Raw genomic sequence first — 27,787 nt, 5'->3', positions numbered from 1 at the left:
TTAATCAAAACAAACCAATCGCCTTGTCCTCCTCACAGTATCTAAACTATTTAACATCAGTTGTGTTGTTGTTTCAGGATCCAGCAGCAGAGACCAGACTCTCCTGGATCCAGCTGTCTGTCTTTAAAGAGCAACCAGTCAAGAGACTGGGGCATTGACTTTAAAGGAGGACGTGGATCTGTTGATCAGATGTAAGCTGTAACTGACAGTCAGACTCAGGTTATTGTAGAAATGAACCAGTTTGTATGATGTGTTGTTGGACCAGGTCTGAAACCAAAGTGTCTGTGTCTGTTGTGAACGTCCTCAGGGGACATATAAAGTCCATCTCGTATTATCTCTCTGTGCTGATGTTGACTTGACACTGATTCCTCCACAGAGTGGACCAGGAGAGCTCAGAGGTCCCCAGTGGTCAGTCTGCCCAGCAGCATCAAACACACCTGGACTCCATATTTATGGTGAGGACATGTCCAACAGCTGCTGTTACATCTGTTGTGTTCACCATCATCTCCATGCTGCACTTTGACACCAGTGGATTGTCAGTCTGTCAGGTTTTAGTTTGATGCTGTCACTCATAGAGTTTCTGTTCCAGCTGCTGGAGGAGAACATGGTCACTTTTGTTAAGAATGAGCTGAAGAAGATCCACAAGCTTCTGAGTCCAGATTACCCAGAATGCTCAGGGAGTCAGAGGGAGGGTGAGGAGGTGTTGGATGGTGAGGATGAAGAGCAGAGGAGGAGCAGCAGAGAGGCATTAGTGAAGATCACAGTGAACTTCCTGAGGAGGATGAAGCAGGAGGAGCTGGCTGAGCGTCTGCAGAGCAGTAAGAGGATTTCTCTAAAGATTCAACATGATGGACAAATGAGACGTTCACTGACATTAACACATGGAGGGAAACGTGTTCATAAAGTTGTTATTTAGAGGAATTATCATGTTATATTTTCTTATTGGTCTGATTTCTTGTGTTTTCATTCAGGATATTTTGCTCCAGTTTGTCGACGTAAACTCAAATCTGCCCTGAAGAAGAAGTTCCAGTGTGTGTTTGAGGGGATCTCTAAAGCAGGAAACCAGACCCTTCTGAACCAGATCTACACAGAGCTCTACATCACAGAGGGAGGGGCTGGAGGGGTCAATGATGAACATGAGGTCAGACAGATTGAAACAGCTTCAAGGAAACCAGACAGACCAGAAACAACCATCAGACAAGAAGACATCTTTAAAACCCCACCTGGAAGAGACCGACCAATCAGAAGAGTGATGACAAAGGGAGTGGCTGGCATTGGGAAAACAGTCTTAACACAGAAGTTCACTCTGGACTGGGCTGAAGACAAAGACAACCAGGACATACACTTCACATTTCCCTTCACCTTCAGAGAGCTGAATGTGCTGAAAGAGAAAAGGTTCAGCTTGGTGGAACTTGTTCATCACTTCTTCTCTGAAACCAAAGAAGCAGGAATCTGCAGGTTTGATCAGTTCCAGGTCGTCTTCATCTTTGACGGTCTGGACGAGTGTCGACTTCCTCTGGACTTCCACAACACTGAGATCCTGACTGATGTGACGGAGTCCACCTCCGTCAACGTGCTGCTGACCAACCTCATCAGGGGGAACCTGCTTCCCTCTGCTCGCCTCTGGATAACCACAAGACCTGCAGCAGCCAATCAGATCCCTCCTCAGTGTGTTCACATGGTGACAGAGGTCAGAGGGTTCACTGACCCACAGAAGGAGGAGTACTTCAGGAAGAGGTTCAGAGATGAGGAGCAGGTCAGAGAGATCATCTCCCACATCAAGACCTCACGAAGCCTCCACATCATGTGCCACATCCCAGTCTTCTGCTGGATCACTGCTACAGTTCTGGAGGAGGTGTTGAAGACCAGAAGGAGAGGAGAGCTGCCCAAGACCCTGACTGAGATGTACATCCACTTCCTGGTGGTTCATCTAAAACTGAAGAAGGTCAAGTATGATGGAGGAGCTGAGACAGATCCACACTGGAGTCCAGAGAGCAGGAAGATGATTGAGTCTCTGGGAAAACTGGCTTTTGAGCAGCTGCAGAAAGGAAACCTGATCTTCTATGACTCAGACCTGACAGAGTGTGGCATCGATATCACAGCAGCCTCAGTGTACTCAGGAGTGTTCACACAGATCTTTAAAGAGGAGAGCGGCCTGTACCAGGACAAGGTGTTCTGCTTCGTCCATCTGAGTGTTCAGGAGCTTCTGGCTGCTCTTCATGTCCATCTGACCTTCATCAAGTCTGGATGCAACCTGATGTCACAACAACAAACAACATCCAGGTGGTCTCAAGTGTTGGGAGACAAATCAACACATTTCTACCAGAGTGCTGTGGACGAGGCCTTAAAGAGTCCAAATGGACACCTGGACTTGTTCCTCCGCTTCCTCTTGGGTCTTTCACTGAAGACCAATCAGACTCTCCTACGAGGTCTGATGACACAGACAGGAAGTCACTCAGGGTCCAATAAGAAAACAGTCCAGTACATCAAGAAGAAGATTGAAGAGACTCCCTCTGCAGAGAAAAGCATCAACCTGTTCCACTGTCTGAATGAACTGAATGATCGTTCTCTAGTGGAGGAGATCCAACAGTTCCTGAGATCAGGACGTCTCTCCACAGATAAACTGTCTCCTGGTCAATGGTCGGCTCTGGGCTTCATCTTACTGTCATCAGGAGAAGATCTGGACGAGTTTGACCTGAAGAAATACTCTGCTTCAGAGGAGGTTCTTCTGAGGCTGCTGCCAGTGGTCAAAGCCTCTAACAAAGCTCTGTAAGTGTAGAGATAGTTGGATTTATTCATCATTGTATAAAAACACTTTTCAACAGGACAGAAAATAAATCCCTTTCTTTTTTAATTCCTCATGATCATCTCTTCAGACTGAGCGGCTGTAACCTCTCAGAGAGAAGCTGTGAAGCTCTGTCCTCAGTCCTCAGCTCCCACTCCTCTAGTCTGAAACACCTGGACCTGAGTAACAACAACCTGCAGGACTCAGGAGTGAAGCTGCTGTCTGGTGGACTGGAGAGTCCACACTGTAGACTGGAGACTCTCAGGTGAGGATCCATCCAGCTGTTTATCTGATGCCACTTGAACACAGCAGCAGGTGTTGACAGAGGGTTCCTGTGTGTTGTTGTGTGTGTTCAGTCTGTCAGGATGTCTGGTCACAGAGGAAGGCTGTGCTTCTCTGGCCTCAGCTCTGAGCTCCAACTCCTCCCATCTGAGAGAGCTGGACCTGAGCTACAACCATCCAGGGGCCTCAGGAGAGAAGCTGCTGTCAGACAGACTGAAAGATCCAGACTGGAGACTGGACTCTCTCAGGTATGGAGAGGCTGCTGCAGCCACACACACTAGGGACTTTAAGCAACGGCGGATTTTGCCACGGGTACGGCAGCCGGAAATAGATCTTTGCTCCGCTGATCGAGACTGAAGCCGTTGTGCCGGCGTTGCCTGCCGTCGCCGGCTGATCTACCACGGCAAATCAAGCGTTCTCACGTTGTCGCTACAACGCGTGTCTCAGGCGAGTCAATTAAATGGTTTTCGTTGTATTTCTGAAATGAAACGTGTTCTACGGTTGATAGTGACACACTAACCCAGGGTTTTTCAAAGAGTGAGCCCCCCTTAATGAAAAATAAACAGCTGTGCGCCACCCCCCAATCCCCCAAAAAAGAGAGAATTAAACATAGCCCATTTATTATCAGTTACTCGGACCAAAACAATATTTGATTCGTTAAACATAAATTGGTCTTCCCTGTAGGATTTGTTTGATTTACAATCTTCTTTCTCAGCATATAGGCCTATTAATTATCATGACAACATAAAGCACTGACGAATAAGCCTAAACATTGATACAGGACTCTGTAACACAACTCATCACACATTCATGCTCTCCCTGTGTGATCATCTGGGAAGCAGACAGTCTGAGGTTGAAGTTTAGGTGACACTGTGACAGGTGTTCAGCTGTAGTAGAGGAGAACTCAGCTGTTTTCAGCTCTGCCGCACATAGCGTTTTTTTTTTGGTTTTTTTTAGGAGCTCCGGTATATTGCGGCTTGATGCGGGAGGACACGCGATAAACTACAGCTGATCCAATGTAGTATTTATCTGAGCTTGGTCACCGTGAGAGGCACCGGTCGCTTTTAGCTGCGTTCATATGCTACACCTGACGCTGTGCAGCACACCTGACGCAGGACAGGGGATTTTGACAGGTCTGCGCTCACATCAGCTGTGTTTATACCCTCACCCTGTCACGTGAGCGATCAGCTGTTTGAACTGACAGCTACTGTAGCCGCAGCATCTTGCTTAATGACTACTACGGATTTGACTGCTACAGCACCAGAGTCAGGAGAGATTTATTTCCGGCTGCCGTAGCCGTGGCAAAATCCGCCGTTGCTTAAAGTCCCTAACGTCTGATAGAGGAGGAGGAGCTGGAACATTTTCTATCACACCTGGTATTAACATCTGTCTCAGGTGATTGATGCATTGATAACATCAGATCTGATCACTGAGACCATATCCAGAGGTGGTGTAGGCCACAGTGAAGCTCCGCCCACTCCACTGACGTCCTCTGTCTCAGTCTGACTCGTCCCAACACAGTTTATACTGAAGACAAAATCTCAGAGTGTTTCAAACATGAGCTGTGCAGCTTTCATCAGTCACAGTGATGAACTACTGGGATCAGGAGTTTCTCCTCCTGATGACTTCAGTGTCTCATCATAACTCACTGTTTCATATTCAGTAGAAGAGATCTCAATGATGAAACCAGATGTTGGCAGCTGTGCTCTGAGTCTCTCAAGATGTTTTGATCAGACTTTATTTCAGAGTTGATGAGGAAACATTTCAGCTGCTGCTGGTTTAAAGTTATGGTTGGTAATCATGTTCAGAAACACTTTTTGTTATACTGGGTGAAATGGTCCTTCTATCCTGAGAGTAGTCAATACATTATCTATTCAGAAAAAGGAACAAAAACAATCGGACCTCTGTGGCAGCTGCAGGATAGACAAAACTCTGACCAATACATGCTTTTCGCTCCGAGAAGGAAAAACCGATCAGATGGCTTCATGTCTGGTTCTGCCTATGCCCAATCAAGCTGCCATCTCACTCTCTCGCGTGCGTGATCACAGTCTTCACCCAGGTCCACGTAAAGGTGAAGGCGTGGCTTCAGAGAGAAATCTGAGGAAAGGGGCTGGGACTTTTGACTTTGTATTTTCAAAATGTGGCCAGATAGAACCGTTTTTCCAGAGTCTCCAACCCTCTCTGTCTGGTCAGATATTGATGATCAATAATCAGCTCAGTCTCTCTGAGATCCTGGTCTTGTCCTGATGAGATGTGTTGTTGTGTTGAGGAGACAGTCAATCACAGTGTGACATCCAGATGTCCTCACTGTCCAGAGGCCTGGAGCTGTCAATCAGAAGAAAGTGTAGTGTAGTGAACAGTGTAATAATCAGTGTTTATGGCTGAATGTGTGTGTGGTCAAACAGCTGTTTTCAGACTGTGTGTGTGCTGACTCCAGATCAGATGAAGCCACAAAGTGGCTCCTTAATGAAAGTCTCCAGCAGCTGGAGCTTCACTTCCTGTCTGAGTCCATGTGCTCTGAGCTGAGCCTGCTTCTCTCTGCTCTACAGTTTCTCTGCTTCCTCTGGACTCTGACTTCAAGTCCAGTCAAAATGTGTGGACAGGTTTGATGGAGCCCAGGGGCCTCATTTATCATTGTGGATACACCTTTTTTTTACACCATTTCCCCTCGTTTTGTGCGTACGCACTTTTCTCCGCCAAATTTGGGATCTATCAAGCCAAAACCTGACGGGGAAAAGTGCGGACATTTACACCCATTTTGACCCTGGCGTACCGTGATTTACGCCTTTTTTGAGGAACAGGAGGAATTGGCGACACCGTTGCTGAGTCAGAGAACTGCAGTGTGAGAGGGAGAGAGGAGCGGAGTACATTTAGAAGAGACAGTAGGATTTCTTTGAAGGAATTGTGGTAGTGGTGGACCGTTGATGCTGGCAATCCAACCCGCTCTATAATAACACTAGGCTCTATGTTAATTGATAAACAGAGCGGATTGAGGATTTTGCTTTTTTGATTAGGCTGTGTGACGTCCGACAAGGATCAAACCATCCAAGTTTAAAAACACACCGGCAGCAGCGCAAACTGATCTGCAGCCTAGACTGTTATTATTCTGTCACCTGAGTTAACAAGGTGCACGTGTGTTTGGAGCTGACGAGAAAATAAAGAGTGAGACAACGCGGCCCTGAGGAGGAACTGTGAAGGACTCAGCTTGGAAAATGACCCAAACCGAGTCCAGTAGAGCTGTAACTGTGTAGTGGAAAGGCGTGCAAAGTAGCTATCGTCCTGCTTTACATTGTTTTAACATCTAGGTAAAAAATAAATAAATAAATAGCCTAAAGATTTTCTGGGATAAACGGGCAGATTACATAAGATTCTTCTTCTTTCTGCTCCCTTTTGTTGAGATTTGGGAGGTTTTTGTTTTTATTGTAGCTTATTAAAATGCAAGATCATTTTTCTGACTGATTTATTGCCCATGTATCTGCTTTCGGAGAAGCGGAGAAGTTCCGCTTCTTTCCCCCGTCCTCCGCCCGTTGTCTCCGTTGTCTCCGTTGTCTCCGTTGTCACTTGTTGCTGCGCCACAGAGCGCACATGGCTAATTAAATATGCACGTGCTGACCATATATAGTTGTATATAGGCGTTCCGGGGGCGGGGTAAGAGGTGTGTTCACGTGTGCACCATTCTTGGGTCCGGTGTGATGGTTACACCCCGCCTTTCCGAAGCCCCGCCTTTCCAACAATAGACTTCCATTCATCGTAATAGCGGGGTTTTCTATTTTTTCTAAAGACCCCGCTATTCCGAAAAAGCTATTGGGGGAAACCCCCAGCGCGCAGTGCGCATTGATCCTTTTTTCCTTTTTGGGGTCAAACAGATCATGTGCATAATTAACTGCAAAACAAGCAAATACTTCATATTAATGACACATAATGTTCATTATGCTTCTGGCCTGTCTAGCCTCTACCTGGTCTTTTTACTAAACTTAACCAACTCCTTTCTTCATTGCCTAAACCCAACCAAAGCATCTCCCTCAGTCAGCTGTCAGCATGAGCGGCGGCTGCAGCAGCCTCGCGCCCCTGTGAGCTCAAGCCGGGTTCAGCCGCACTCGAGCGGAGCAGGGGGGGAGAAAAAAAGTGTAGGCTATTTCTATTATTGTGTGGAGATCTCCAACAACGAGTGGGACAGATCTGCCCAGTCTCTGAGCAGCGCACGTTTCACAGACAAGCCGCAAAGCAGAATGTAAACAACGTCACGTGGTTCAGCACCTTGGACAGCTGCGGGGGGGAGGAGGGGGTGTCGGAGTAGCGGTGTTTCGAAGTGGGGGTGTTTCGGAACAGCGGGGTGTCGAAGTGGAGGTGTGTCGGAATGGAGAGCTGTCCCCCGGTACACCATTCTTGGGTCCGGTGTGATTTATTGCGGAGAGTTGTGCGTACGCACAGTTTCATAGATCTGAAAAAGGTGTAAATATTTAGGGTGTACGCCATTTTCGTCTTTTTGCCGTACGCAAATATTTAGTAGCAGTTTTACACCCTCTTTGATAAATGAGGCCCCAGGACTGGTCCTGAGGACGGCTGCTTTGTTCCACATGATGTGACTGATCTCAGTGAGTCAGTGTGTTGCAGCTGATCTGTGTGAAGAGCAGAGAAGAACAGAGTCATTGATCATGAGATCCTGATCCGTCCTGTCACTGTGATCAGATGGTTTCTATTAGAGCTCCTTCATCCACTCACTGCTGCTGTGGCCATAGGCGTCATTTACACTGGGAACGCTGGGGACATGTCCCCACCACTTTTTGTCAAGAACAATTTTGTCCCCACCACAAGGAGGCAGGTAGCAAAGGGAGCGTGCTTCATGCTCTCTCTGCACCGGTAAAACATCAACTCCACTCGTCTGTACTCGGTTTTCCACACACACACACAGGTCTGTCTCTAGCTCTGTATGTATGGATGTGTGTGTGTGTCTCGTGTGCAGACGCAACTGACAAATATTTATAGACGGACAAGCAACAACTTCATTACCGGTAATCATCATTTTATTTTGAAAATTGACCGGATTCTCTCGCCTTTTCTGTGTCCGACTTCCTGTCTGTTACGAGCTGTTCTATCCAGCTTGACAACGGCGCTCGCGGCTCGCGTGAAAAATAGAACAGACGCCGAACTGAAGCGCGACAGCGGATTGTAGCCTACAGGATGAGACAACATCCGATATATGCTTAATATGTTTGGGTGCAGGGGCGGATCTAGGTTCATGGGAGATCCGAGGCCTAGCCCAGAGGAAGGAAAGACAAAGATCTGCCTTTTTTTTTGTCTTTGACTGTGATAGGCCGACTGGAAATTTCAACATATCAACGTTAGGTAGACAAAAGCATTGTCCTGAAGGGTCCACAAACTGGTGTTACATCATAAAAAGAATAAAATATAAAACATGATCATAAGCTACTCAAATAAAAATGAGTGCATGTAATCCTGATTGACATCAGCCTCCCTACCCACAGCATTACGCTTTAAAAAAAAAAAAAGGAAAGAATCTAAAGAATTTAGAATTTAGAAAAGAATTTAAACTCAATTAGTCTGACTTACATTTACAACTCACAAAAAGTTAGGGATATTTGATAAGAATATCCCTATAAAAAGTTCATGCTACAGTGATATTCTATCATGAGGCCTTTTAAGTAGAAGGATGCAATGGTCATTTCTTTATCTCAAACAAAAGCTAACAACAGTGGTGGCGATAGCTCAACAAAAATCTCAATGTCTCAATAACTTTGTGTTTTCTTGGTCTCATGATGTCACCATGGTAACATGGTGGAGAGGAGAGGGAGAGAGAAGAAGATACAAATTGCCATTGAAGCAGAACATTACAACTGAACCACTAAATCAGATGGTGCTTGTGATTTTTGTACTGTAGTTAATCAGCTTGTTAGAGAACAGCATGTTATTCAATAAGGACTGAAACATTGAACAACTGGACATGTGCATTCAAAAGTTTAGAGAAGGTTAAATGAAGTTCACCTGTAAAGGTTATAGTGCATTTTAGGTGCATTCTGAAATTTAACCCAAAAGCCAAACATCCCTAACTTTTTGTGAGTACTACTGTATCTCATATAATGCACAGATCTATGTGATATGCAGCAGCCCGGCTCCATGCAGCGGCCTGGCTCCGTGCAGCGGCCTGGCTCCGTGCAGCGGCCCGGCTCCGTGCAGCGGCCCGGCTCCGTGCAGCGGCCCGGCTCCATGCAGCAGCCTGGCTCCTGTCATAGTGGAGTCAGGCCTCATCTGACAGCTCAGTGTGATGTAGACTATGACCAACGGCCTTTATGGGAGGCAGGCTTTTATCTGAGGGAAGCCTTTATTTCTAAATCCCTCCTTTTATTTTTACACATAGCGACCAAGCTCATCGTTCATTAGCTCATCTTCATCTTCTTCACATGCTTTTCTCCTCGCTGCGCTGTCAGACCTGAGTCTCTGTCTCCGTTACGCTGTATCGCTTCAATCCCATTCAAGTCGTATTTTTACAGCGTGCAGCGCGCTGCGGTCCGTCTTCAGTCCATGAATCTATTATAATTAGGGCCGGGACTCGATTAAAAAAATTAATCGAATTAATTAGAGGCTTTGTAAGTAATTAATCGCAATTAATCGCATTTTAATCGCATATAAATATTTGACCTGAGAACAGTGAGAAGCATTTTTTTTTCACATGGATTTTAGTACCATTGAATGACTGAATACATAAGCTTAAGCATTCAAGGTACTTAACCAAGACCAACAGACTAGGGATGCAAATTATCCATTAATTCATTAATGGATATTTGATACAGATGAAATGGTCTTTCCTTCCAATACACTATGATGATTACTGTAGTATTTAACTAGGCTACTTAAATCACAGTAGCATAAACTGATTTGTTGAACTCAGCCTGATGTAAACATTAATAAAACTCAGTAACCAATCACACAGCAGCTCCATGTTGTCCCTGTGTGATGTTCAGGGACAGGTCAGGACAGTCTGAAGACAGAGCTCTGAGGGTGAAGTCCTGTCATAATGAGATGAGCTGCACCTGTGACAGTGACAGGTCATAGATATAGCGCTGCAGCTGAGCAGTTAGCGCTATATAGCGCATTTAGCGTGCGCCTTGTCTGTGTATCTATGTGCAGGCAGAGATCAGAGATGGTGTTTTAAATAACCATGCTAGCGTTTCACCAGCTCTCATCTCTGTCAGTCAGCCTCTCAAACTGCCGCCTCTCTCACGTGCGGGCGCACCGCACGTAGACACACGTGAGAAAAAAAAAAATTGAAAAAAAAAAATATATATATATATTTTTAATAAGTTCGATTAAAATGCGTTAATTTTTTTAACGCATTAATTTTTGTGTAATTAATTAATCGTAATTAACGTGTTAAAGTCCCGGCCCTAATTATAATACATCCATTGGGGCTCCGGACACAGAGCAGAGACCCAGGTCCGACAGTGGAAAGCTGTCCCTCTCTGAAGCAGAGGACGAGGCAGCTTCACTCCCGTCAGTCTTCACAGACGTCCACACATGAGTTTTTTTTGTTTGTTTGTTTGTCTTTCTTGTATTTAGGGCCGGCCTTTTTTTTGTTTGTGTAATGATTGAATACCGGGGCCATTATTTGATGTAATGATGCGGTATGCTATTATAAAGTAACTTCAGATCACATAATCACTGCTAAGTGTGCGTTCCCCCCCCCCCCTCAATAAACAGTCCCGACGTCCATGAGGCTGCACTTCAGACTGGTGCGGTCAGCAGAGGGAGACTGACATAAACTGTGTTGAGATTTTTTTTGCCCCTACTGTAAAACATCCGGGGCTTGAGCCCAAGTAGCCATCCCATAACCCCGCCCCTGTTCGGGTGCAAAGTCACTGTTAATGAAATCAACATCTAATTTGTCCCTTCACAATAAAGTTAGTAACGTGTCTGTTTGGAGCAGCTGCTGACAGTGACAGTTTCCTCATCACTAAACCTGAGCCACCATCCGATCCTCACTCACGTCGTGACGACGGGACAAAGTCTTTTGGACATATATTGTATATTCTGTGTTTTTCCTCTCTATAACCGTCCGGCGGAGAATTAAAAAAAACAAAACAAAATGGCCGTGAGTCCAGCCCCATCGGGTCCACGGTCCAGGCTTCCAAGGGGGGGGGGGTTGCATATGGTCATTGTCCCCACCACTTTTCAAAGTAAAGTGACGCCCTTGGCTGTGGCTCCTGTGGAAACCTGCTCACAGCCTCATTCTTCAGCTTCCTGGGGAGTTTTCTTCAGACAAACACAAGTTGTGTTCACACTCAGTGTTTCTCACTAAACTCTCTGTTTCACTGAGCTCTAACAAACGTGTCTTCACCTGTGCCTTTCCTGGTGCATTGTGGGATATCTGGGCTGGTCAGCTCCACCTGTTGTGTCTTCATCTTCTTTGCTGTGACGTGTGTTTGTGCAGCTTGAGAGTCAGAGAGTGAAAGTGTGTGTCTCACACTGCAGTGACATGACATGGAGAAAAGACATGATGAAGTGTTTCCTCCTGGTCTCCTCCTGCTCTGTATCATCACTAGATAAAGACTCCAGCTCCTTCTTCTCTGTGCTCAGTGTTCATCCAGACATACCAGCCTCCATGTGAACACAGTGATAAAACAGTGTGTGTGTGAGAGCCATGTAATGTCCATGTGTGCATGCTGACAGAGAAGGTGCTGCTCTGACCCCCCTCCTCCTTTCAGGGTGCAGCCTGCTGGAGTCCGATATTTGACACCAGGTCCATGGAGATGTAAGTCTGTTTTTACTTTGAGCAGCACATTCAACCATCTTCACACTGTCACATCACTGACCTCATGAGTCTTCATCAAACTGTCAATAACTGATCACATGATCAATAACTGCAGCTGTGTCTTGTTCTCTCCATCAGATTCCTGTCCACTCACAATCGACACAAACACAGTGAACACAAACATCAAACTGTCTGACAACAACAGGAAGGCAACACGTGTGGAGGAGGATCAGTCATATCCTGATCATCCAGACAGATTTGACCTGTTGCATCAGCTGCTGTGTTCAACTGGTCTGACTGGTCGCTGCTACTGGGAGGTCGAGTGGAGAGGAAACGTTTATATATCAGTGAGTTACAGAGGAATCAGAAGGAAAGGAGACAGTGATGACTGTTGGTTTGGACATAACAATCAGTTGTAGGGGATTTACATAAGGGTTTGGTAATTGACAATAATTATTAAATATTAATAACTAATAAGCAGGTTAACTAAGTATTAATTATTAAATTCAATAGAGAAACTAATAACATTAGGATTAACGGTATTAGCTAATAATTACTAGAAGGAAGAATAGTTATGTTATTAATCAAAGTGAATTAATTAACAATATAACTGCGGGGCACCACCCTGAAATCAGGGATCAATGACCAAACAATTAGTCTCGATTATAGAATTCTCTTATGGAGTAGAAAAATCAATCAAATATGAAGGCGTGAAGTCGAGCACAAACCCTGATAACCAGCTTTAGCGTCACAATAGAATGCACACAAACAACCACAGAACAACTACTTTAGTTCAAGGGTATTTATTAAAAGAAAATCATAGATAGTACACACCAAAGTCACAGGAATTCAGATCAATAAACAGTCCAGACATACACTCTAAATAACTTAGAATGAGCATATGGTGGGTGTATGTGCGTGTATGTGTATGTGTGTGTGTGTGTGTGTGTGTGTGTGGGTGTGTGTGTGTGTGTGTAGGCTATGCGTATGTATAGGCTTATGCGTATGTGTAGGCTATGGGCGTGTGTGTGTGTGTGTGTGTGTATGTATGTGTGGTATAGCCTAAGAGGGACACACTCAAGTTATAGGAATTCAGGGGAATACACAATCCAGCAGATATACACTTTCAATGGCTTAGGAGGCGCATATGGTAGGTGTATGGATGTGTGTGTGTAGGCTATGCGTGTGTGTAGGCTAGGTGTGTGTGTGTGTGAGTGCGGTCTAGGTGTGTGTGTGTGTGTATATGTATGTGGGCGTGTGTGTGTGTGTGTGTGTGTGTGGCCTAAGAGGAAGAGGGGGAGGCGTCGAGTGACGTCGGATGGCGTCGCGAGTGGCGCGCTCGTTTGAGTGAGACAATGGACACGGTGTGGCTGTCCCCACGTGTTTCTCAGGTATATACACAATGGCTGCAGCCACGCCGCCCACACAAATCACTCTAATACGAACCCTCGTGTCGAAACGCTCGTGTTTATGGCGGGGTCCCTAAAGGAGGCCCGCTGTGTTAGGTAGGTGGGTATCTGTGTGTGGGTGTGTGTGTGTGCGTATGTGTGTGGTGTATCTGCGTACGTGCGCGCGTGTGTAAGTTAGTAGGGAGAGAGAAAGGAGAGAGAGAGAGAGAAAGGATAACGACGGCAAAAGTAGACCGATTGGTCACGTTAGTCTAAGATGAACTCAATCCCACATGCAGCACTACAGTGAAGGCAACAGAACTAACGCCCAGGTGTCCTCACTGATTCTCTGGCGCTGATATGGAGAGTTGTGTTCATACGTGACTAACTGTCTAGTTACAATAACAAATAAGCATACAGCAAAATCAACATAATCAACATAACCGGACGCGGCGGTCCTCAAAGATATGCAACACAAATTCACGCTAGTTCTAGTCTCTGCCCAGACAAAAGCTCTCTTACTTTGGATAGAAGCGTGCTTGCCGACGCGATAGATCCGTCGATCTGATGGCGTGCGGCGCGGCTGTAGCGTCCTACAGCGGAACAAACGAGTCGTCCTCTGGAAGGGTGGCAGAGAGGAGGACCGGTGGAGTTAACTCTGGACGGCGGAGTCCGACGTCGTCTTGTGAAGAAAGGCGGCTCTCACGACTGCGGCAGAGGTGGGGAAGAGGGAGCGGCGATTGCTCGGAGGTCTTCCCCAGGATCCAGGTGGTTCAGAAAAAAGAACTTGGGGCGGTATGCTCGTCCAGCAAGCTAACGGCGGCCCAGGTCTTGAGTTCAAACGTTTGATGTGCTCCCTTTAGAGTAACTAGTTGCGCGAAGCTGGAGCTCCTTGCGGTACTTCGTTACACGGGAAAAAGCCTGGAGCGGCGCGTCGCCGCAGCACTTAAGCCTTCGGTGACGTCACAGGGGTTTCCGGGGCTTCCGCCAGGTACTGACCAATGGGAGGCCAGAGTTTGAACGTCTGGCTGGAATCACACCTAGATGTGATTTAACGGCCGTTGTCTGCTGTCGCGCATTCCTTGTCCCCTGCTGGTTTTATGGTCCTTTGTTTGAGAACATGTGGGTGAGGTCCCAACATCCCCCCTTTGGTCCGAAGAGTGGGTTAGAGTCCAGTCTTTGGAACAACAGAAGGGCTGAATAATCCGCATGTTTCCTGCGTGGAGAAAGTCCTCAACAGTCCAACAGTTCAAACAGTTCATATAGCACCGGTCAAGAGGCTAGTGTCTGGGCATTTATGCAGAGGCTCGTCTGGGCAGGACGTCTTCACTAATAACACTATGCTATCACATGCTACAACACATCATCACTTCTATCATGTAATAACAGTAAGAAAAAAAAAATGAAAATGAAAGAACACAAAACAAACACATCTAAGAATTGAAAAGAGGAGAATAGAGAATGTTTGTTAATGAAAGGGTTAGTAGGCTTCTCCTTCACCCCTTGGGGTTGGGTTGGCCAGTGGTGTATTTAGGGTGTGGTTGGCAAAGCGAGGTGACACCACTAGAATAGAGTCTAATCTGGCCTGTAGCTTCTGGATGTATTTGTACATGATGTGTGCGATCACCGCGGTGATAATCCACCCACTAAGCAGAAGCACCAAAGCCACCATACTGATTGGGTGATCTTGGTAAGATCGCCCAGGCAAATGCTTAGGCAACATGGCCGTGAGCCCTTCAGGTTTTAAGTTGAATTTTATCAGTTTGGTGCCTTCGGTCAGTAGCTCATGTTGGAGGATGTCACCGATGGTCAAATTGTGTCCGACAAATGCATCCATGATTTCAATTTCAGTGTCGTATCTGTCTGGACTGAGATGATGGAGAATTATATCGTCAATGTGTACTGTGGCTCCCTCTGGGACAGTTAGGAATACTGTTTGGTTTGGCAACGTTAACTTAGTGGCCGTATTGTGACGGTCATAAGAGACTACCACCTGGGAGGCAGGTGTACTGATGAGCCATTTATTACCGGCTCTCTCTACTCTAGTTTCGGCACCATTGTCTCTGGTAGACATGCTGCCTTGACACTTTTGCTCCGGGGCGTCGGGTCTGAGCCCACACAGGTAGTTGGTGACATCTCTGATAAAAGGGTTGCTAGGGCAAACCCAGTGGATGTCCTTCATTTTTGTGCACATGTTTAGATTGGGGACAAGGTACAGTGATGGATTGTCATCGTGATAGGCAATAATTGGTGGTGTGTTAAGGTGTACATGTGTATCTCTTTCCCAGAACCCAACATTCAAAACTGATTTTAATCTGTAGATGTTCTGCTGCTCAATGACCGGTAAGTTTAAAATGAACCCCAACTCTAAGCTCTGTGGGTTGACTGAGATTGGGATAGCACTGCCAAGGTTATACGCCAGGTGTACTTGGGAGGGCTGCACGGTTGTGGTACTGGCAGCCTTAAGGATTTGCTCTACCGTGGTCAGCGGGACCAAGTAGGGCGGGATTCTGCCTGCACTAAGGCTATTTATGGAGGAGCTAATCTCTCTGAGGAGGTCTTGCATAAAATCTCTGACTATGCGTACATGGGTTATATCATCCTGGACGATGGTTGTTAGTGCATCTAACGCATGCCAAGTGTTGTTAAGTAGAGCTGAGTGCAGGTTGACTTTCACTATAGTCCCCTGAAGGGTTTTCCCCATACCTTGCAGTTGTCCCTGTTGGCGGCCGAGCTTCTCTTGAATCTCAGGCATTTCTTCCTCGAGTTCACTCACATGTCTTCGGAGTGTTCCCAGACTGACTGAGTTGGCGGCTGAGAGACCAATGGAAAACAGAGAGCCGATTCCTGCCGCTGCAGAGAGCAGAGCTCCAAGAAATCGTTTTGGTCGCTTCTTTTCACTCAGATCTTTTTCCGTTACCAAGAATTTGTCCAACTGTTCCAGAATATGGGCCGTTGCTTGTTCTGCATGTTCTATGGTGTTGTGGATCTGAGTCCTGCTGAGTCTACCCTCTGTTATCTTCAGGGGGAGGCGTATGTGGTTACGGTACGCGTCCCAAGGATCTAAGCGCACATAGATACGATGGGTGATGAGACTACAGTGGGTGAGAAGGAGTCCTGGTGACCCCTGCAGTACGATGCCGGTTGGGGGCCCGGGGTCAACCATCTCAATTGCAAGCAGAACTTGCATGCTGACGAGTCCACTCAAGACCCAAAGAAGGTTCATCCTGAAAACAGATTAGAGTTATGGTTACTATACGGGAGGGGCGTGTTGGTAGGGTTAGTGCATGCGTGGGGGTGAGCTGCATGCAATTATTCTACCCTAGCGGGAATCCCGTTTCTGAAACTAGGGCTCCTCCCCCTCGTCAGGTTCAGGAGGAGTCTTTTGTTTTAGGTCAGTGGCTGGTCGAGATGGCTTGATCTGATTCGCGTGGACCCACTTGTAAGTGGGGGGCTGCCTAGGCTTCGGGACCTTGATCTGATAGGCCACCGGGGATAGCTTGTGCACAATCTCGTACGGGCCCGACCAGTGTGGAAGAAACTTTTTGGAGACGCCGGTCGGCTGTGCAAACTTGAAATAGAATACCTTATTACCGACCTCGTACTCTCGGTGGGACGCGGTTCGGTCGTAATAGGCTTTGGCCCCCTTTGCACTGGATTCCAAATTCTTTTGGGCCCAGGAGAAAGTAGTTTGAAGGTGTTCCTTCAAGTCAGTCACATACTGGTGAGCTGTGTAGGCGGTAGCGACACTGACATCCTCAGGATGGTATAGGAGGTGAAGTGGCAAGGTCATCTCTCGCCCAGTCATCATCTCAAAGGGGGTGACCCCTGTGGAACGATGAGGGGTGGACCTAATGGCCATGAGCACTAGAGGGAGTTTTATGTCCCAGTCCTTGCCACCACTACCAACATACTTCCTGAGCATGTGAGTGATGGTGCGGTTGGCCCTTTCCACCTGTCCGGATGATTGGGGGTGGTAGGCCACATGGAATTTTACCTCAACTCCCAGCATATCGTACAGGGCAGTCATGACACTAGACGTGAAATGGGTACCTCTGTCTGAATCGACTGAAAGAGGGAGACCCCAGCGGCTGAACACATGGTTCAGCAGAAGAACTGCGGTCGTGACGGCTGTGTCGTTGGGAGCGGGAAGGCACTCAACCCATTTGGTGAACGAACAAGTAACGGTGAGAAGGTATTTATTACCCCGTGAGGATTTCGGGACAGGCCCAATCCAATCCACTTGAAGGTGGGACCATGGGAAAGTGACCCCTTTCTTTTGGAGGGGGGCTCGGTTTATGGGCCGAGAAGGTTGGAATTGACAGCAGATCAGGCAGCTCTGGACATAAAGTGTGGTATCTTGGGCCATTGCAGGCCAATATACCACCTCTCGGAGGGTTTGAAGAGTGGCCTTTGAGCCACGATGACCGCCCACAGGGCAGTCATGGGCATGGGCCAGCATGACCCCCCTGTGGTCCGTCGGGACTACCCAACGGACGGGTCCCTGACCTTTACTGGTGTAGACCAACAAACCCTTTTCAAGCCTCAAGTTTGGCAGTTCTCGGTAAAAACCTTGTAGTTCCTTTGACTCCCCCTTTGGTGCTTTCGGCACCCCATCTGGAGGAGGGCTGGCCACAAGTTTTCTGATGACTTTCAAGGTGGAATCCTGTTCTTGCATGGTGACCAGGTCTGAGTCCTCTAGCTTTTGGCTCAGGAACACAGTCTGGCTCTCCTGACAAGGTTCCTTCTGCTGTGTTTTTGCTTGTTGACGGGTGATAGCGTTCACCACATAAGGCTTTGAAGGGGGTAGCCAGTTGTCCTGGAACTCCCAAGGTGTACCCTGTTCTGCTCCTAGCTTCGCTAGGCGGTCTGCTTCATCGTTACCATTTTTGTCGGGGCCCGCTATTTGAGAGTGACCTTTGACCTTTCTCCAATACACCACCATTCCCTTCTCTGTTACCAGTTGATCGGTCGCCAAAAATAGTTCTGAGTGTTTGACGTCTTTGTTACGAGCGTTTTTCATCCCCTTTGCCTTCCACAAAGGGAAGTGGGAGACGAAACTATGGCGGGCGTAATTTGAGTCGGAGCAGATCACAAGTTGCAGTATCGAGCCTTCGACAGCTTGCTGGAGCACAATGAGTACTGCTGCCACCTCGGCATATTGGCTGGTTTTGGCGCCGAGCTGGAGATGATTTGGTGAGTCAACTGTTGATTCGGGCCAGACAACGCCCACCCCAGCTCTGAGCTGGCTTTCGTGGTGGAAGGAACATCCATCAATGAAAACTTCTATCATGCCTTGGCAGACATTCTCATCGTAGTAGTGATGGTTGGAAGGGAGCGTCTGTGTAGTGGTCAGGAGGGACTGGAAACTTGGCTGGCTTTCACAGTCACAATGCTGACATTCAGCGATACCCCGTCCCAGGGGCATTTTGAAACTCTGCGCATACTTTACCTCTACGTCGTACCCCTGTAGGGCCATCATCCAAGAGGCAATGCGGCTGTTTGACACGCGTCCTTCTCTAAGTCGTTGACTATTAAGGAAAGTGACTGGTTGGTGACAAGTTTCGATTATTACCTTCTGGCCTCCGATGTAGCTACGGAAATGCTCCACTGCCCACACTGTGGCAAGGAGAGCTTTTTCACAGTCAGAGAACTTTACCTCGACGCTGCTTAGGGGACGACTGGCGTAGGCGACAACTCGCCTGTTTGCGTCATATTTCTGTGCTAGGGCGGCGCTGAGAGACTGGGGGGAGAAGCTTGCCTCAAGGTAGAACTCTTTGTCTTTGTCTGGGTAGGCCAGACAAGGTGCTGTGCAAAGCTTCTCTTTCATGAGGCGAAAGGATTGTTCTTGGCAGGAATCCCATCGAAAGGGCTCCTCCTTGCGGAGCAGCTCTGTGAGGGGTCTTGCCATCTCAGCATAGTCTTCAATGAACTGTCGTGAGTAGTTGCAGACCCCTAGGAAGCTTCTAAGCTCCGACACATTAGTCGGTGCGGTGATGTCTTGAATAGCACGGATACGTGCTGCTTGAGGCTCAATGCCATCAGTGCCGACCGTGAGTCCGACGTACTCAACTTTGGTACGACACCACTGGCCTTTCGCGAGCGCCAGCTTGGCTCCTGCGGCCGACAGTTGCTGGAGCACATGCCGAACTTCGGCCAAGTGTTCTTCGAAAGTGCGACTCCTCATGAGGATGTCGTCCACGTAGATAAGGTTTCCACGAGCTGCCGCGTCGCTCATGGCCTTGTGGAGGAAGATATTGAACTCTGCTGGTGAGTTCGAGTAACCGAATGGGCATCGGTTCCAGGTGTATTGGCGGTTACAAAAGGAGAAGGCTAGCTTGTACTGGTCGGCCGGATCTACTTTCATGGTCCAGAACCCATTGGACACATCCACTGTGGAGAAGAAGTGAGCTCCTTTCACTTTAGCCAGTTCCTGATCCAAGTGGATCATGGGCCAGCGTGAAAGTGGGACCTGCTTGTTTAACGGTCGGTAATCGATGGTGAGACGCCACTTACCTGTTGGTTTCAAGACTGGCCAGATAGGTGAGTTGTAGGTTGAGTTGCACTCCCTGATAATTTTCTTCTCAAGCAGTTGGTCCAGGATTTCCTGTATGGACTCGTAGGCAGCCAGTGGGATTCGATACTGACGCACAAAGGTAGGTGGTGCCTTTGGGTCAGTGGGAATGCGTACCGTGTGGAGGTTGGTAACCCCACAATCAAGTGAGTCCCTTGAAAAGATTGATTGGAATTCGCGGAAGAGTTCCCTAAGGGCGTCTTGCTGCTCTTGGGTTGTGAGAGCATCTGCTTTTGCAAGCTGCTTATCAATCTCGGCTTCAAAGCCGGGATAGGGTTCCCCTGGTGTGGGTACGGCCGTGTCAACCGCCGTGTCTGTGTTGACTGGTTGGGCAGTGAGAGCATGTACTAGCATGTCTCCCTCGTTGTTCAGAGTAGCACCACAGATGGATTTCTGTCCAAGGATATCATGACAAGCGGTAGCGATCATTTTGTGTGGGAAGGAGAACAGGACGTCGTCCAATCCACCGTCCTTGATCAAAGATGGGGGGAGGTTACCTATGACAGGCACTGTCAGCTCAAAGTCGTGAAACGAGCTGTCTATCAAGATACCCAGGCGCTGTCCTGCTTTGATGGAGATGGGGACCTGGGTCAAGTTTTGGACCAGGAGATATGCCGACCGATTCTGTAGTTCAAGGAGGGGGTTACCGCAGACTGTCAAGTTGAGTTCCTGGAAGTAAGACAAGGGTTGGAAGAAAGCTTGTTGGGCCGAGATCTTTTGGCCTTTAAGGAGTGCCAGACGGACGGGGAAGCCCGTTGTTCGTTCTGGTATGGTTATGCTTACTTCGCTGGCAACTTGACATGCTTGGGGAATGGTTTGGCCAGATGCCATGTGTGCCGCATCTGGTATGAGGGGGAGACTCTCAACACTTGCCCTGGACCACAGGACCTGGTTGATGGTATCCAGCTGGACACCCAGCCTGACAAGAAGATCCGCCCCTATGATGCAGGGGACTTGGAGTTCGGGGACCACACTCAAGTAGTGTACCACCTTTTTCTTTCTAATCTGTATTGAAAGAGCACATACACCGGTAGCTTTGATTAGGGTCTGCGGGGACTCCGCAGATAACAAGCGATGGCTGCGTTGTATGAAAGTTGGGGCTGGGTCTTGTTGGCACAAGGTTCTAAACAAATCTTGGTGGATTGCGGTCTTTTCTGACCAAAGGGCTACCAACGCCTGTGGGACTAGAGTTTCATTGAGGTACACGTCTCCGACGACGTGTGGACTGTATAGTGAGGGGTTCGCGTTTTCCAGCGAGCAGAGGAATGACTCATGTCCCTCAAACAAGTTCGTATTCCCAGTGGTTGGTAGCTGTGGGTCACCGGGGAGCGTGGGACCGTCGGAGCCTAATCCGGGCTCAGGAGGAGATGTGAAAGCTGGCAAGGGAGCCTTGGACTCAATGGTAGAGACCGTGGGGCCAGGAGTGGACGGACCATCTCCTTGGCTATGCGCCTTTGGGCTGCTTATCTGAGCCCAAATGTGCCCGCGATGACAGTCGATGAGAGGGGCCAGCCTATCCAGCAGGTCCTGACCAAGAAGCAGTGGTTCTGTATCTATGGTGGTGACATAGACAGGGTGTATGAGGGACATCCCCTGAAAGGTGATGTTAACCCAGGCACGTTGGGTGATCGGTGATTGGTCCTGTGTGTAGCTCGTGATGCTGATGTTGCAAGCCTCTATTTGAAGCGACTTACCAAGGGAAAGCATAGCTCCGGTGACCTCTGAAAACATGCGGGTGTTCATCAGACTGATCTCTGACCCGGAGTCAAGCAGGGCAAGGGCCTTGACACATCCTCCCACTGTAACTGAGGTGTAGATGCGCCGGGCGTTGCCCTTACGCACTAAATCACCCAAGAAGGTCAAGAATGGTGTGTTAGCGTGTTGGGAGGAGGTCATCTTGGGGAATCCCTGTGATTCCCCCGGTCCCCTCCCCCAGCTCACGAAGTAGACTTCTTGAGCGGCGGGGGGGTTTTCCCGGCTTAGTCATGCTGATGAGGGTTCTGTGGCTGGTCCCTGCGGAGGGTCAGCTACCACTTGGCTGGGGAACTTCTTCACTACTTCAGTGACGGCCTGTATGAGTTCGGCTATCTCCGACCCTGGATGCTCATTACGTTGGTAACCTTGGTGACCGTGGTGACCTTGGTAACCTTGGTGACCTTGGTGACCTTGGTAACCTTGGTGACCTTGGTGACCTTGGTGACCTTGGTGACCTTGGTGACCTTGGTGACCTTGGTGACCTTGGTGACCTTGGTGACCTTGGTGCCTACCGTTATACTTACCTCCTCGTTTGTTGTTTCTGTTGAACCCCCCCCTTTGCTGGGGGAAGTTGCGTGGGTTTGGCTTACCTGACCTATCGTTCCTATAGTTCTGCCGGCCGCCCCCTTGGTTCGGGTGCTGGCGGCCATCTGATGCTGCTTGGTTGGTGGCTCTATCCCGAGGGGTTTCACTGCCCTCAAGGGTTAAGTCTGTATCCTCTGACGCCTGGATTCCCAGGACTCTGGCTTCACCCCCGGGTTTCTTACCTGTCTCCTGGCGCAACTCCCACACCATTTGCGCATGTTTGCGGATTTCTTTCATAGGGGGATTGTGGGTCCGGTACATCAGTGAGACGTCGTACCTTACCAGTTCGTGGAGATTACGGACAAATAGGGACTTGAAAGCTTGGTCTTCCTCTAACCCAGGTGCGTGGCGGCCCTGGAAGAAGGCTACCTGCAGGCGCCGATAGTATTCCCTCGGTGGTTCTGTCTTCTTCTGGGTGACTGCGTAGGCGCCCATGGCGGCGGCGGTAGGATCATTGTAGAGGGAGTATTCTTCCCTCAGAGCTTGGCAAAGAGCCGAGTAAGTATCCCTGGTGTCAGGGGGAAGAGATTCCATGAACACATGGACGCTCCTGGATGAGGTTTTCCAGATGAGCTTAAGCTTCTCCCGCGTGGAGGGGCGAGGGAGATCTAGCAAGCAGCGTTCGACCTCCCGGAGGTAGTCATCAACACTAGCCTCTGGGTTTCCCGGGTCAAAACGCTCGACATCTCTAGCAAGGGATTCAAGTTGACGGGTCCTCAGGCCTCGTTCTTTTGAGACGCCGTCGTCTGAGTCTTCTGAGGTGACGTCTCGGTCATCTCTATACCGTCGGAAAGAAACGGCCTGAGGACGGCTGGAATCGCGAGGATCAAAAGCACGAGTATTTCGATGGGTCGGAGTATAATATTCTCTCCATTGTGATGACGAGACTGGGTCGTCAAAGCGCTGAGCAGTACGAATGCGTGCAGAGGGGGGGGCACCGCTGTATTGGGGGACTCCTGAGTCCTCATAGAAAAGTGTTGGTGGCTGTTGGTAGCTGCTCACCACAGCTCCTGCGTTGACCGGAGCTGCGTATCCCTGGGTGCTACTGTATTGGTAGTCCCCAGGGTGCGGCTCAGGCAACGCAGTGGGCCCAAATTTCCTCCGATCTGCGGCAGTGGTGTAGTTTGGAGTGAATGGTTCCCATTGCTGGGAATCCTCCCACCGTCGTGTGTCTAGCGCGGTTTGCTTACCTGCTCGGGTTGGCCTATATGGCTGGGGATCCTCCAACCGCCGTGTGTCCGGCGCGTTTTGCTTACTTGCTCGGGCTGGCTTATATGGTTCAAGGTCATATTCCTGAGTGCGGGTCCAATTGGATCTTTGACCATAAGCCGGAGTATCTGAGTCGTACCCAAGTGAGTACTCTGCCAGCCCCGCAGCAGATCTCTCGGGGGCGTAAGCTTGTGAGCTTATTGGAGGTCTCAGGGCTGGTTCTGGCACACGACTTACCTGTGTAATCTCGTCCTCCTTATCCTGGAGCTCCTGTTCCAGGCGGGATTTCTCACTTTGCCAGTAAGTGAGTTCTTCTCGGGCTTCTTTTGCCTGGCGGGCTGTCTCACTCTGCAACCGAGTGAGTTCATCTTGGGCTTCTTGTGCCTGGCGCTCTTTCTCACTTCGCAGCCGAGTGAGTTCATCTTGGGCTCCTTGTGCCTGGCGCTCTTTCTCACTTCGCAACCGAGTGAGTTCATCTTGGGCTCTTCGTGCCTGAATTTCAGCCTTGCGCTGATAGAGCAGGGCAATTTGCCCCAGAATGTCTGGGATGGAGCGCGATGGCTTCCCAGTGGGGTCATTAACATAGCTGACCAGCTCCTCGAGCTTTGCCTCGCACGTGTCGAGGCGGTAGGCACTCAGTGTCTCTCTGTCATTTAAGGAGAGACGGATGAGTCCTGCGACCGCATCCTGCAGGGCTGCGTCGCATGGACTTTGGGGAGCTTCTGCTCCTTGTGCACTGGGACCCTGGTTACTCATTGCGCACTGAGAATTTACACCTGTGGGTCGACTGTGTTGGCGAATTATGTTGTGGGCTGCTGCTGATGCACAGGTGAGAGTAAACCTGTGACTTACAAACCTATGGGTTTCTACTAATCGCTCACAATTACAACCCTTAAATGTTAGTGAGGTGGGTTGAGCACCTCAGTGAGCACTAGTCGTGTTACCGTGTTAATTTCCCTCACACTTGGATAACTTCTACTGTTAGCAAGCGGTAGTCACAAAGACAACATGCTACTACTTATCACACACTGTAACTGTTTACCAATTACCTCTGGCTTTACTTGGCAGTACTATAACACCTCCACTCTAATAGGTGGGCTCTGGAGAATGCTGTTCAAAGCAGATTCAACTGTACAGTTCAGTGTTGTTTGTGTACAAAATTTGTGACAAAAGAAGCTTTGCTGGTTTATCAGGGCCTCACACGGGGCACCATTTATGTAGGGGATTTACATAAGGGTTTGGTAATTGACAATAATTATTAAATATTAATAACTAATAAGCAGGTTAACTAAGTATTAATTATTAAATTCAATAGAGAAACTAATAACATTAGGATTAACGGTATTAGCTAATAATTACTAGAAGGAAGAATAGTTATGTTATTAATCAAAGTGAATTAATTAACAATATAACTGCGGGGCACCACCCTGAAATCAGGGATCAATGACCAAACAATTAGTCTCGATTATAGAATTCTCTTATGGAGTAGAAAAATCAATCAAATATGAAGGCGTGAAGTCGAGCACAAACCCTGATAACCAGCTTTAGCGTCACAATAGAATGCACACAAACAACCACAGAACAACTACTTTAGTTCAAGGGTATTTATTAAAAGAAAATCATAGATAGTACACACCAAAGTCACAGGAATTCAGATCAATAAACAGTCCAGACATACACTCTAAATAACTTAGAATGAGCATATGGTGGGTGTATGTGCGTGTATGTGTATGTGTGTGTGTGTGTGTGTGTGTGTGTGGGTGTGTGTGTGTGTGTGTAGGCTATGCGTATGTATAGGCTTATGCGTATGTGTAGGCTATGGGCGTGTGTGTGTGTGTGTGTGTGTATGTATGTGTGGTATAGCCTAAGAGGGACACACTCAAGTTATAGGAATTCAGGGGAATACACAATCCAGCAGATATACACTTTCAATGGCTTAGGAGGCGCATATGGTAGGTGTATGGATGTGTGTGTGTAGGCTATGCGTGTGTGTAGGCTAGGTGTGTGTGTGTGTGAGTGCGGTCTAGGTGTGTGTGTGTGTGTATATGTATGTGGGCGTGTGTGTGTGTGTGTGTGTGTGTGGCCTAAGAGGAAGAGGGGGAGGCGTCGAGTGACGTCGGATGGCGTCGCGAGTGGCGCGCTCGTTTGAGTGAGACAATGGACACGGTGTGGCTGTCCCCACGTGTTTCTCAGGTATATACACAATGGCTGCAGCCACGCCGCCCACACAAATCACTCTAATACGAACCCTCGTGTCGAAACGCTCGTGTTTATGGCGGGGTCCCTAAAGGAGGCCCGCTGTGTTAGGTAGGTGGGTATCTGTGTGTGGGTGTGTGTGTGTGCGTATGTGTGTGGTGTATCTGCGTACGTGCGCGCGTGTGTAAGTTAGTAGGGAGAGAGAAAGGAGAGAGAGAGAGAGAAAGGATAACGACGGCAAAAGTAGACCGATTGGTCACGTTAGTCTAAGATGAACTCAATCCCACATGCAGCACTACAGTGAAGGCAACAGAACTAACGCCCAGGTGTCCTCACTGATTCTCTGGCGCTGATATGGAGAGTTGTGTTCATACGTGACTAACTGTCTAGTTACAATAACAAATAAGCATACAGCAAAATCAACATAATCAACATAACCGGACGCGGCGGTCCTCAAAGATATGCAACACAAATTCACGCTAGTTCTAGTCTCTGCCCAGACAAAAGCTCTCTTACTTTGGATAGAAGCGTGCTTGCCGACGCGATAGATCCGTCGATCTGATGGCGTGCGGCGCGGCTGTAGCGTCCTACAGCGGAACAAACGAGTCGTCCTCTGGAAGGGTGGCAGAGAGGAGGACCGGTGGAGTTAACTCTGGACGGCGGAGTCCGACGTCGTCTTGTGAAGAAAGGCGGCTCTCACGACTGCGGCAGAGGTGGGGAAGAGGGAGCGGCGATTGCTCGGAGGTCTTCCCCAGGATCCAGGTGGTTCAGAAAAAAGAACTTGGGGCGGTATGCTCGTCCAGCAAGCTAACGGCGGCCCAGGTCTTGAGTTCAAACGTTTGATGTGCTCCCTTTAGAGTAACTAGTTGCGCGAAGCTGGAGCTCCTTGCGGTACTTCGTTACACGGGAAAAAGCCTGGAGCGGCGCGTCGCCGCAGCACTTAAGCCTTCGGTGACGTCACAGGGGTTTCCGGGGCTTCCGCCAGGTACTGACCAATGGGAGGCCAGAGTTTGAACGTCTGGCTGGAATCACACCTAGATGTGATTTAACGGCCGTTGTCTGCTGTCGCGCATTCCTTGTCCCCTGCTGGTTTTATGGTCCTTTGTTTGAGAACATGTGGGTGAGGTCCCAACACAGTCCTGGAGTCTGATCTGCTATGATGGTGGTTACTACGTCTGGCACAATAACAGAGTGACATCTATCACCTCCTCCTCCTCCTCCTCCTCCTCCTCCTCCTCCTCCTCCTCCTCCTCCTCCTCTGTCTCTAACAGAGTAGCAGTGTATGTGGACTGTCCTGCTGGCTCTCTGTCCTTCTACAGAGTCTCCTCTGACTCACTGATCCACCTCTACACCTTCAACACCACCTTCACTCAACCTCTCTATCCTGGGTTCTGGATCGGTCCTGGTTCCTCAGTGAGTCTGTGTTGAGTGAATCAGAGTCTCCTCCTGTCACAGAAACCTTCTCACTGTTGAACAGACAGTTCAGTCTCTACATGTCTGTCTCTGTCTCTGTCTCTCACTCACGTTTTCACATTCATGGATTAAACCAGTTGATGTTTTAAACTCTTCTCAGTGATTCTTGTAAACTTCTTCCTCTTCCTTTAAAGATGGAAGCGTCGATTATTACAGGACAAAAACCACGGTGACTTTTACTCAGCTGCTGATGAAGGACGAGGCCTAATATCACCAAGCTAAAAGTCTCTGAGCCGCCAGCGTCACTGAGGAGAAAAACACATTTTAAACACATTCACTGTTCATGTTCAACTTTACAGGCTGTTTGTGAGCTGCTCACAGCTAAACACACACAACAAGAAACACAACTGGAAACAAACATCATGTTGTAGAGACACTGAATAGAATGAATTACATGTGATTTATTTTTCTTTGTGGTTTCACTGAATCAAATAAAACAATGTGAATCAGTTTTATATGTGATGGACATTTCCTGCTGATGTAGAGCAGCACAAAAACCATCAGCTACTAATCCTACCAGACAATGATTTTTTCTGTTACCATGACGCTGAGTTCATGAAGTTTGTAGATTTAAATTTATCTTGACTTTGAGACTGATTGTTTTTTATTATATATTTCTATAATTATTACCTAACTGCTGTTTCTTGGAAACTGGAGCCAATTAAAGACCCACTCCCGTGAAAATCGTGTTTTTTGAGCTTTTCACATGTTCCTGTGGCATTTTTCTTGTGTTAGAGCACTTATCAGCAGAGAAGGAAGTGCAAAATTGCATT

At 48.2% G+C, this 27,787-nt stretch overlaps 2 protein-coding genes across 2 annotated transcripts; one reads left to right on the top strand and one right to left on the bottom strand.

The window, feature by feature from the left end:
- The first annotated feature begins 368 nt into the window (after positions 1 to 368).
- On the top strand, positions 369 to 5,267 carry LOC146980433 (protein NLRC3-like). Its single transcript, XM_085787887.1, has 7 exons — positions 369 to 455; positions 590 to 818; positions 972 to 1,573; positions 1,670 to 2,769; positions 2,877 to 3,050; positions 3,142 to 3,270; positions 5,261 to 5,267. Exons 1-7 carry the CDS (start codon positions 453 to 455, stop codon positions 5,265 to 5,267), a joined length of 2,244 nt encoding a protein of 747 aa, XP_085644013.1. The 5' UTR covers positions 369 to 452.
- Positions 5,268 to 14,702: 9,435 nt separating this feature from the next.
- On the bottom strand, positions 14,703 to 22,670 carry LOC146980432 (protein NYNRIN-like). The gene is made up of 3 exons (XM_085787886.1): positions 22,542 to 22,670; positions 17,322 to 19,259; positions 14,703 to 14,933 (listed from the first exon to the last, which is right to left on the bottom strand). The coding sequence occupies exons 1-3, from the start codon at positions 22,668 to 22,670 to the stop codon at positions 14,703 to 14,705; spliced, it is 2,298 nt and encodes a 765-aa protein (XP_085644012.1).
- Positions 22,671 to 27,787: the final 5,117 nt, after the last annotated feature.

Source organism: Trachurus japonicus, chromosome 9 (assembly GCF_045865225.1).
Source record: "Trachurus japonicus isolate A0001 chromosome 9, Traja_1.0".
NCBI lineage: Eukaryota > Metazoa > Chordata > Actinopteri > Carangiformes > Carangidae > Trachurus > Trachurus japonicus.
Note: the sequence above shows the minus strand (reverse complement) of the source record. Positions and strands in the feature narration are given on the sequence as shown.

Coding starts and splice junctions, on each gene's coding strand:
- LOC146980433 (XM_085787887.1), top strand. Junction 819..971: donor GGCTGAGCGTCTGCAGAGCA/GTAAGAGGATTT, acceptor GTTTTCATTCAG/GATATTTTGCTCCAGTTTGT. Junction 1,574..1,669: donor CGGAGTCCACCTCCGTCAAC/GTGCTGCTGACC, acceptor ATCCCTCCTCAG/TGTGTTCACATGGTGACAGA.
- LOC146980432 (XM_085787886.1), bottom strand. CDS start 22,670: ATGGAATCTCTTCCCCCTGACACCAGGGATACTTACTCGGCTCTTTGC. Junction 19,260..22,541: donor ACGCAGTCACCCAGAAGAAG/ACAGAACCACCG, acceptor GGCACTGATGGC/ATTGAGCCTCAAGCAGCACG. Junction 14,934..17,321: donor CAGTTCTTCTGCTGAACCAT/GTGTTCAGCCGC, acceptor ATGTTGCCTAAG/CATTTGCCTGGGCGATCTTA.